This window comes from Cibotium barometz, chromosome 10, assembly GCF_041138505.1.
Source record: "Cibotium barometz isolate CiBa-2024 chromosome 10, ASM4113850v1, whole genome shotgun sequence".
In the NCBI taxonomy this organism is placed as follows: Eukaryota; Viridiplantae; Streptophyta; class Polypodiopsida; order Cyatheales; family Cibotiaceae; genus Cibotium; species Cibotium barometz.
In genome coordinates this window covers 47,944,163-47,954,912 of record NC_141055.1, presented here as the reverse complement: position 1 = coordinate 47,954,912, position 10,750 = coordinate 47,944,163, and the positions used below count along the sequence as shown (strand labels likewise).

Below are 10,750 nucleotides of genomic sequence, written 5' to 3'. Positions count from 1 at the left end.
TGCTTAAGGCCATAAAGAGTCTTTTTCAACCTGCATACTTTAGACTCTTCTCCTTTCACAAAACCAAGAGGCTGTAATACATACACCTGCTCATGTAAATGAACATTCAAGAATGCAGTCTTAATGTCCAACTGATGTACATTCCACATTTGTCGATTCTTCCTCTTCTTGATCTTATTGTCTCCTGTTTTGATGCTCCTGGTGCCTTCCCCTCCCTCTTGACTTCTCAGAGGTGCCTCATTCTGTCATTCTTATAAGCATGGAATCCCTTCCAAATGTCTTCCTGGGATGATGCAGTTGCCCTTCACTTCGTGAGGCCTCCAACTTCTTCGATGGTACCACATCGCTCTACTTGAGCTTTCCTAACATGTTTCTTACGCTGTTTACAGTTTTAGGAAACACTCAATAGTATCAATAGGTAATCCATAAAGGATTTTTCTGTGCTTATTAATGGTCCATAATTTTCTTTCCAGTGAGTGGGATTGATGGTCATCGACCACTTTAGAGACTAGGTGAAACATCTAATATCTTTTCCAAGAATCATCTTCTTTAGAAGGCTATTGATATCAAAAAGATCCATCTCTTCAAGACTAGTGGTAATTCTACCTTAGTAATTCATTAGTTTGGAGATGTATTCCTAAACTCTCTTGTGTAACACAGCCTCAAAGAAAAATATACTTAGAGCTTAATATTTTCTAAACTATAATCTTCTAGATTATAATATACTTGGTTTGACTCTCTCACTGAATCGATTAACCTAAAATTTGGTAAAATAATAATTTTTATGAGTAAATAAGGGTCTAGTCTATCTAGGCTGAATGAGTTTGTCCAATCTTTCTTAAATATTTCTTGTTCCTCTCTTTTTGAAATTGTCTTAGCATTTCGTAACCTTATACTCACACTTTACCTTTCCTTGGTAAGTAAAATTATCCCAACTATGTTTATTTAAAGCCACCTTTGGATCTATTCTTAAAATAACAGCCCTTGTAATGGTAAAATATCATATATTCAATACTAATTAATTACTCATAATCAACAAGTTTCTCTTAGGGAAGGGTGATTTCTCCTCTCTAAACCAATTCATAGCTTCCCAAACTATCGTACTTGGAAGTGTTGACAATGTAGAAGAGATTTCAACTCACATCTTCGCAGTGTGGGCATTTATTATACATCATTTCCCAAATATTACCTATCTAGATGTGTGCATAGTGAAAGAATTTCGGGTCACCAAGGTTGCATCCATCTATTACCGTTTTTCCAACTACTAAATCCTTTCATCTTCTCTTTTTAATCACTCCATGCATATTGCTAAATTCCATTATGCCTCTTTTTTTGTCCAACACTCATAGCAGATATGATCCAAGTTTTTGCCTATACAATTCTTTACGCCAATTTCATTAATGTTCTATTAGAAAAACCCCCCAAAAAATTAGTTATTATACATAAAGCATTTCAAATAGTAGAAATAATAATTTATTTTAATTAATTTAATTGATTGTCGTGAGGATATTTTAGTTATGGAATAATTATTCAAATGCATATGCTTAGGAAAGGTGAAATCCATCATTGTAAATATCATGTCTATGTTATGAAAAAAGAATCAAGACATGACTCATGTACCTGAAGTAGGCCTCTATCCCACATGTCCATAAGGTATAATCCCACATGTTTAACCTTGGTACAATCCCACATGTTTAACCTTCATGTACATGACTTATGTACCTGAAGTAGGCCTCTATCCCACATGTCCATAAGGTACAATCCCACATGTTTAACCTTGGTACAATCCACATGGGATGATACCTCTTTCAAAGATGACTTGGCATTAAATAACCTTGTCTCATAAGGTGCAACAAGAGAGCTACTACATTGTCATGTTTGACCCCTTGGATGGCTTCTACAGGCCCAACAGTGACTCATTGATAAACATCTTAACCCTTTTACTTCTTTTATCTCTCCACCTTTTCACCATGGTCTCTTCACTTGCAGTCCTTTGTCTGTCTTGCTTTCACACTTACCCAGCCGAACCTTTTTATTTCTCAGCCATTGTAACAGCCTCGATGGAGTTCAATCATGTTGCTTCCAATGTGTCTCTACTAATCTCTTTCCTTGATAGCTAATGTACCACTGCACCAATTTTATAAATTAATGCTCCAATGTCATCGCGTTAAGGCAATCCTTGATGGCTATAGGAAGCACGAATTGCAAGAATTTGTACCAATCGTGACTTCAAGCCACTAAGCTCATTGTCCTTTGTAAATCCTCCCTTCAAGCAATGCATGCATCCTATAGGGGTATGAAACTCACTAATGCGCTTCTTTACACGCGGTTGCTCGTCCTTTGTCTGACCCATGGTGCTTTTGGTAGCTTCACCTTTCCATCTACTCTATTTTGGGCCCATAAGTGGTGCATGCGTTGAACCTCTTGTAAATCATCTTGTTGTGCCTTGCTCTCCTTTGCTCTTGTGATCATTTTCCAAAGCACCTCGGCTATATTCTTGAAAATGTGCATTGGGTCAAGAAGATGGTTCACTAGAAGGTCATTCTAGTATGGAAGTTGATGGAAAATGGATAGACGCTTCATTCCTCGAGGCTGTTACTTGTGCATAGAACCTCTGTTTTCATTTAAAGGATTGTTTTACACTAGAATGCTAGAGGAAGCATTTGGCATGTGTTTTACTAAGCGGAGGTTCGTTGCAATAGGCTGGCAGGGAGTCATCGAGGGACGTCGTTTGCGGGGCGGCAAAGCCTGTCGAGGTCTTGACCAGCCTCCGTACGGTTAAAATGGTGCGCTTCCGGTACGATGGGCGAGGACCGATGAAGCGGTCCTTGAATGAAGTGCTAGGAAACCTAAGGAGGATTCTAGAGGGTTCTAACTAGGTGATGCATGGGCTCGCGGTTGCTAGGACACCCATGCGTGCGTCGAGGAAGATTCGGATCGACTAAAAAGAAAGATTTTTGTGAATCACATTTTGATACTGGATCTCGTTGGTTGGCCAGCTAGTCTTCAATGAAGGGTCTAGAGGACACATTTTGTACTACAATGGACTCAAAATTTTGTACTACACATTTTGTGCCTTCCGGGCGAGGGAAGTTTTTTTCCGCTCGGTTTCGAAGGAACCGCCGGGCTAGTCTCTCGTCCGAACATCCGTGGGCAAGGCCTCGAGTGTGGATCCCCCCTGCGCGGGAGGCCGACGCTGCTTCCGTCTCGCCGGCACCCCTAGAGGGGGGTCTCACAAAACCAATTCATAGCTTCCCAAACCATCATACTTGGAAGTGTTGACAATGTAGAAGAGATCTCAACTCACATCTTGGAAGTATGGGCATTCATTCTACATCATTTTTCAAATATTACCTATCTAATCTTAAGGAGTTCTATTCATATTGTAAGCCTAAATATGTGTGCATAGTGAAAGAATTTTGGGTCACCAAGGTTGCATCCATCTATCACCATTTTGTCAACTACTAAATCCTTTCATTTTCTCTTTTTAATCATTCCAAGCATATTGCTAAATTCCATTATGCCTCTTTTTTTGTCCAACACTTATAGTAGATATGATCAAAGTTTTTGCCTATACAATTCTTTACACCAATTTCACATTTCACTTTTTTTCTAGTTTATTAATGTTCTATTAAAAAACCCCCCAAAAAACCATTTATTATACATAAAGCATTTCAAATAGTAGAAATAATAATTTATTTTGGTGAGGATATTTCAGTTATGGAATAATGATTATGACTCATGTACTTGAAGTAGGCCTCTATCCCCACATTTCCATAAGGTACAATTCCACATGTTTAACCGTGGTACAATCCACATGGGATGGTACCTCTTTCAAAGATGATTTAGCATTAAATAACCTTGTCATAAGGTGCAGCAAGAGAGCTACTACATTGTCGTGTTTGACCCCTTGGATGGCTCCTACAGGCCCAACAATGATTCATTGATAAATATCTTAACCCTTTTACCTCTTTTATCTTTCCACCTTTTCACCATTCCCATCACCATGGTCTCTTCACATGCAGTCCTTTGTCTTTTCCTGCTTTTACATCCACCCAGTCGAACTTTTTTATTTCCTCTCCCCTTGTAGCTCGATTGAGCAAGCTCAAAGTGCATCCTCTCATGTGTGATTGCCCCAATCAGTGATCTCGATAGCCATGCCATTAGCAATGCCTAAATACGTTGATTGTGCATGGGGGGCTTGGTTACCCAAGTTTATGTGTAGTGTTTAGATGTCTCATCATGTTCATGGAAATTGGCGATATCATTTAGTAGATTGTATGTGCAAGCAAGTTCATGTAACTTGTGAGCCATGCGTACATCACACCTCAGGTTGAGTTTCTACATGCTAGGTGCTAGCACGTTCCTAGAAACTCATGACCCATGGTGGCCATAGCATACCTTATGAGCCACCATGGATATCTCACACATTTCATGTAGGCTGTCAATGTGCAAACATGCTCATGAAAGCTTATGAGCCATGGCTAGGCCACATCTCACGTGTAGAGTTCGTATATGTTAGCTTGTTTATAAAAGCTTCTTGAAGCATGTTGATGCCACATCTTGCATGTAGTGTGTGCATGCCATAGCTAATGGCACACACCTAAGGTGTGATGTTTGATTGTTTATGACATGTTTCTAGAGGCTACTTTTTTACTTCCCCCATGCAGGTTCATCAAAGGGTTCACCTCTAATCGGAAGCATGGAAGCAGTTGAGAAACTTGAGAAGTACCTCGCTTGAATGGCCAAGCACTTAGGTGTATGCCTCATGCTTAGATTGGATTGAATCTACTCGTTCTGAGCTTCATAGTAGTAAGAGGTCCTATTCTTTGGCACATAAGCTTCTAAGCATTTTTTGAACTTGTCATTCACCACATCTCTCTCTCTCTCTTGGTCATATATAGACTCTATTAATGATTGTTGAATTTCACATTCTAGACGAGAAAGGGTATAAAGGTTTTGAGCAAAGAAATTTAGGTACTAAGATAGGAATTTATGACATTAGACACCTTCTCACAGATAGTGAAAGGGAATGGATACGTAGCTTATTAATGACGCAACATTCACGACGGGGACAAATGGATACGTAGCTTATTGACGACGCAACATTCACTACGGGCACACAGGAAATGTGGGATTATCTTGAGGTGGGGATGGAGGCCAAGTAGAAGGAGGTGCCTTTGCACTTGGCGTTGTTGGAACTAGAGATGGAGAGGATGACCTTGCACTCGTGATGGGAGATGGAGATAAGGGCGCTAGACTGATGGCGAGGGCGAATAACAGCTGACGGACATGCTGGTGCTCCACACAGTTTGCCATGTGCTGGTGTTAGCACCATTCCAGGTGTAGAGGCGAAGAAAACCATCCGAATCAAGAGTTAATCTGCTAGCGTTGCCATAATCCGAGCTATTGTACAGTACCAAAGTTTCCTCACGATTATCAGAAAGATGGATTAAGAAGGAGCCCTGTGAATTAAGCTCGGCATAGACAGGGCCTGGAGCGAGCCCACCGCTGCGTTGGGTGCCACTGGCCCAACATGGGATTTGCTGGTCGACGGTGCCTTTGTATACAACTAGGTTCTCATCTTCTTGCAGGATGAGCTGAAATGGGCCGGGGAAAGGGTTCGTGGGCGCCGCCCAACTCTGCAGGACATTGTCCGTGTACAAGAACTGGCTCGGCAGGAGTGTATTGGTGGGGTGCTGGAAAGACTGCCAAATGGGCTGCGAGTTTGCGTTGTAGAGGACAAGGTTTCCTGCGTCTGTGAGATTTGCGTAGGAAACGCCCATGTGCTGTGTCTGGGTGGCCCAAGTGATAGCAAGGTTGGTGTCTTGGGAGACGAAGAGGATGAGGTCTCCTGAAGCGTCCAGCTGCAGGAGGGCATCACTAGCTACATAAGAGCGTGTGGTGGCCGTCCACACCAGGCCGTCCGCCGATGGTCCGACGCTCTGGTACCAGATGGCGAGGTAAAACGAGCTGGTGCCCGCGCCGCCGCCCACCTCGGCAAAGCCCAGGGCAAACAGTCCGTTCCGAGACACCAGGGTATCCTTGCCTGCGAGCGTTGAGGTGAGGCTGAGACTATACAGGGAACTGGAAGCTGCAAACGAAACAGACTGAGACAGAAGGAAGAGCAAGAGCAGGCGGCCGCAAGTAGCTGCTGCCATGATGTAGAGAGAAGACGGTATCTACTACGCATCACCAAGCTCATAGGGTCTTTTATAATCGATTTTCACCTCTTCTACGGCGATGGGAGCCTTGCAGGCTCGCGATGGATCCCAAGGTCCTCATCTTGTCTTTTTGCACACCAACTTATACACACGAGGAAATGTTACACAAGTAGCTGCTGCCTTGTAGAGAGAAGACGGTATCTACGAGGCTCATAGCGTCGATTTCCATGCCGCCGGCGAGGTTCCACGAGAATCGGACCACATCTTGACACCATAGTTTGTCAAAAGCAACCATTTTCAAAATATATATCATACCAAATATGTGTGACAGAAGCATCTGCTTTAAGGGCCTTTTCACACGAAAAGGATCCAGGTTTAAATCATACACTCCTTCAATGTCATCACAAGTGGCTGAAAGAGAGAGGTTTAAATCATACACTCGTTCAATGTCATCACAAGTGGGTGAAAGAGAGAGGTTTAAATCATACACTCCTTCAATGTCATCACAAGTGGGTAAAAGAGAGAGGTTTAAATTGTACACTCCTTCCACCCCTTCGATTGAGCATTGCTGCTTGCACACTGGCTTCGTGGCTTGGCCCTCGTTTGGTTCGGGCAGCATCGTAGCTGTTTGCATCCAATCTTTTCGTGGCCTTCGGATGAGGTATTTGCTCCTACAAACAACAGTTTGCTCCCACTCAATACATCTATACCCAGCCACGTTAACGTGAAGAGCTCCATGAGCAGCATGGGAATGAGTCTGTAAATGATTTCGTTCTCCATTTCCGTAAACTTTCTTTATAGTTGCCTTTTGATCTGTCTTGAAGAGGACCAAATGTACCGCTTCCCCATGCCTTACGACAATCCATAGGGCGTGGTGTCACAGCTCAAGAACCACGTACACTTGCAAAAGCCATTAAGTTGGCCCCACTGCCTACTACAAGAAAAGAGACAAGGTTGAAAACCACCATGTTACATACCTAATGCTAACCATGCGCTAGCCGACCCTAATCTTGGGATTAGGGGGCCAAGGATTAGGAAAGGAAGTCCATTACTATAAGGGTCAATGCCAATAAGTCATAATAAGTGACTCATAAATAATAATCCCATAAGTATAACGTTTTTCTGGAAAAAGCTATATAAGTAGGGGTTATGTGTGGAGTTGTATGTTTTATTCTATGATGGTCAATACCTGGACCACAAAAGTGCTAACCGACTTCCGCCACTTCATAGGATGTAGACGGCCTCCTACTGACAGTCCCTCGAGATGGGCTATGGTGGAATGGGACACTAGGGCCTATTCAGTATGGTTTGCTCTATAGAAGACCTTGAACTTTATGCTCGCGGGTTGATCTAGTGTTCCCATATCTATGGTTTAGTGGTGAGCCTGAGCTTGACGAGACTAATTTAGATTAACATGTGTTTGACTTGTGTTTAAGGGATACGAGAAGATTTTGCTCGCGAGAGAAACCCTTGACACTTGGTATCAGAGCTTGCCTTAAACTGATACAAGTGATGTAAGGATGCATGGAGCCAAGACTTGTAAGTGTTACCCCACTTTTCCCATGGTTTGCATTGAAATCATGTATTCCCCTTTTCCATCTTACATCCTTAATGGTAATCGTTTTTGGGATTAATTCATACTCTATGGAAGATGTAGATTTTTTCCACTGTGATTTAATCATGCATGTTTGTTTTTCTACAAGTGACATACCTATGAGTTAGGACATTGTGTACTACCACACATTACTGGCCGACCTGACCTATTATTTGCGTTGTCCCATATGGATAGAATCGATGCCAATGCTCGTAATCGCGTAAATTGTTCACTTTAAATGAAACTCTCAAATTGTTAGCTTTTGATGAATCTGTGTCTTTTGTTCTGTCAAATTATTAACTTCTGATGAATTTGTATGTTTTGTTTTATACACGTTGTCATGACGTGTGCGGTCTAGCCGGGAACACACTGGGTGTCTGGCTGTGAGAGTTTGGTGTTTTGTAATTCACTTGATTTGAGTTCGCAGTCTACACAGAATTATCCAAATAGTTTCCCAGAAGCGATCCCCACAAATACAATGGCTCCAAACCACCTGTTTAAAACGGATTTTGAGTTGCAATCAGCACGATTCTGAAGATCCACAGTTGATATTTGCCAATACAAATGGGCAGCTAGATCATCATTATGTCCGGCTAGAAATAGTGAACTGACAGTCACGGTGCCGAATCCTCCCAGCCCTCTTGAAAGCTCTTAACCAGCTGCGCTGTTCTTCACACTGGAGGCCCCCTTCTTTGGTTGCTGCATAGCGACTCCTCCACAAGAATAATTCCTACCAGGAGTCACCTGGTAGTCATATGGTGAACAAAGGCCTTCGACCATAGTAATTTTTGGGCATTGAGCTCCTAGAGGACAAGGGATCATGCAAGATATACCCCGGGGACAATAAAAGCCTGCACAGCAAGTCCGAAGTCCCATCATCGCGTAATGGAATGGTAGTAGTGTTTTGATAAAGATTACTCATCTGTTTCACATTGACTTGCAGGCTCCTAGACCAACCATCTTCACATCCTTGACTCCAGTTGGTTTCATTGCAGTTGACATTTGAAATGGGTGAAGCCACTGTTCCTTATTCGCTGCTCTCTATAAGATTCACAAGTGAATCAATATAGGCTTTGATTTCCCCTGCACTGCATAGTCGGTCCAACATAGTTGCTTCTGTTTCAAACAAACATACTGTCAAGAAGGTTAAATTTGCACTGAAATCAAAAGATGCATCTCTTTCCTTCGCTGGGTCACCAACGCAGAAGTGGAACTGGCTAGCAAATCTGTTTGTATATTGCAAACCTTCTTGGGAAGAGAGATTATATACAGAGAAAGGCCCCTTCCCCGAGCCCCCCCCCCCTTCCACACACAGCTACCCCCTTCTCCCGTCAGACGATCCTCTTTTTCCCTCAGGCCGCCAGCTCGCCACCTTTCTAGAAGAGGCGCTGGCAGCATCCTTAACCTCCACGTAGCTTTTTTTTTTATTAATGGCCATATTTACTGTTATTTATTTTATTTAATGCCTGGGAGATGGCCATCCAATTATACTTCTTTTCATACCATGTCAAGGCACATTGGCCACATTGGCCACATCATCAATTGCTTGCCGGTTTCCACACATTCAAACCCAAGTAGCTGATATCATCTGCTGCCAACCACGTTCCGGACAGGCCTTCTACAAGCCCAGATTCCACATAAGTTGTGCCATGAACATGCTTTCACTGCATAGACGTGCCACAGCACGACATCGACCCCCTCTAAACCTGCACATCCTCCGGTATGTGCCACCAAGTTGCTATATAGGCTAATCTTCTTCAAATCTATACTGATTTGAATGTCACCCTCATCTTCATCAAATTTTGACACGTTATCTTCAGCTTCTTCATCCTCTGAACCCACATTCTCATCCAAATCATTTTCTAGATCAGCCTCCCTTTTCTTGGCTTCTTCCAACTCTGCCAGAGCACCACACGTCTGAAGCAAACACACGATTGAGTGCTGGTTGATAGTCACGCCTTCCTCTTGCATCTGTCTATACAGACGCAAAGCCTTCTCTCCTTGGCCCTGCTGAAAATATGCTGAGAGCATTGCACTCCATGACACGAGATCACGTTGGGGCAATGCACCAAACACAGCCTCTGCTTCCATCATAGCCCCACACTTGCCATACATACTCACCATAGCACTACCAATAAAGACATCTAATTCAAAGTCCTTCATGTTTGCATCAGCATGTAATGCCTGTACAATTTCCAGAGAAATCACCTTAGTCGATCGTCCCTTAACTATGAAAGCTTCTTCCTTCTCTGCATGGGTGCCACATGCCTGAAGTGCAAGCACAAGTGTGTGCTGGTCAGGACTTATTCCTTCCTCTTGCATCTGCCTGTAGAAATATAAAGCCTTTTCTCCATAGTTGTGTTCAACATATGTCGAGAGCATCGTATTCCAAGAGACAACATTGTGGTGGGATACTGCATGGAATGCATGCTCTGCATCTACAACTGCCCCACATTTGCCATACATTCTCACAAGGGTGCTGCCAATGAAAACATCTGACGCAAAGCCTCTCCTGTGAGCATCAGCATGTAGTTTTTTGCCTTGCCCAAGGTCCTGTATGCTGCCACAAGCTTTGAAGAGGCTGACAAAGGTGTAGCTGTTTGGCTCCACAGAATCCTCTTCCATCAATTGATGCAATTGGAGTGCTTCATACCCACGGCCACAATCTGCATATGCAGAGATCATTGTAGTCCAAGAAAAGACAGTGCGGTGAGGTAATGTACCAGATACCTGGCGAGCTTCTTCAATGGCACCACACTTGGCCAGCGTCATAACCAAGTAGTCACCCCTGGCCACTACACATAAGAATCGCCATATCTCCTTCCAAAACTCTTAGGGCCAGTATGCACGATACAGAAAGCCACGCCTGGGCCGATATTCATAAGAACTTCCAAAACTCTTAGGGCCAGGATGCACGATATTCTAAGGCACGATAGCCGTCCCTCTGTGCACCTGAGATTCATCTTGCCTGAATGGATTCACAAAGCAAGGC

General features: G+C 43.1%; 2 protein-coding genes across 2 annotated transcripts; both read right to left on the bottom strand.

The window, feature by feature from the left end:
• Window positions 1–5,255: 5,255 nt before the first annotated feature.
• Window positions 5,256–6,161, bottom strand: LOC147634985 (G-type lectin S-receptor-like serine/threonine-protein kinase At5g24080). The gene has a single exon (XM_086803318.1). The coding sequence runs from the start codon at window positions 6,159–6,161 to the stop codon at window positions 5,256–5,258; it is 906 nt and encodes a 301-aa protein (XP_086659444.1).
• A 3,135-nt stretch (window positions 6,162–9,296) lies between these two features.
• Window positions 9,297–10,530, bottom strand: LOC147634984 (pentatricopeptide repeat-containing protein At4g18520, chloroplastic-like). The gene is made up of 2 exons (XM_086803317.1): window positions 9,528–10,530; window positions 9,297–9,376 (listed from the first exon to the last, which is right to left on the bottom strand). Exons 1-2 carry the CDS (start codon window positions 10,528–10,530, stop codon window positions 9,297–9,299), a joined length of 1,083 nt encoding a protein of 360 aa, XP_086659443.1.
• Window positions 10,531–10,750: the final 220 nt, after the last annotated feature.

What these genes read in the sequence shown, in the direction of transcription:
- LOC147634985 (XM_086803318.1), bottom strand. Translation starts at nt 6,161, where the DNA reads ATGGCAGCAGCTACTTGCGGCCGCCTGCTCTTGCTCTTCCTTCTGTCT.
- LOC147634984 (XM_086803317.1), bottom strand. Translation starts at nt 10,530, where the DNA reads ATGACGCTGGCCAAGTGTGGTGCCATTGAAGAAGCTCGCCAGGTATCT. An exon ending in TGAGGGTGACATTCAAATCA is followed by an intron (nt 9,377 to 9,527) that starts GTATAGATTTGA and finishes CTGGGCTTGTAG; the next exon opens with AAGGCCTGTCCGGAACGTGG.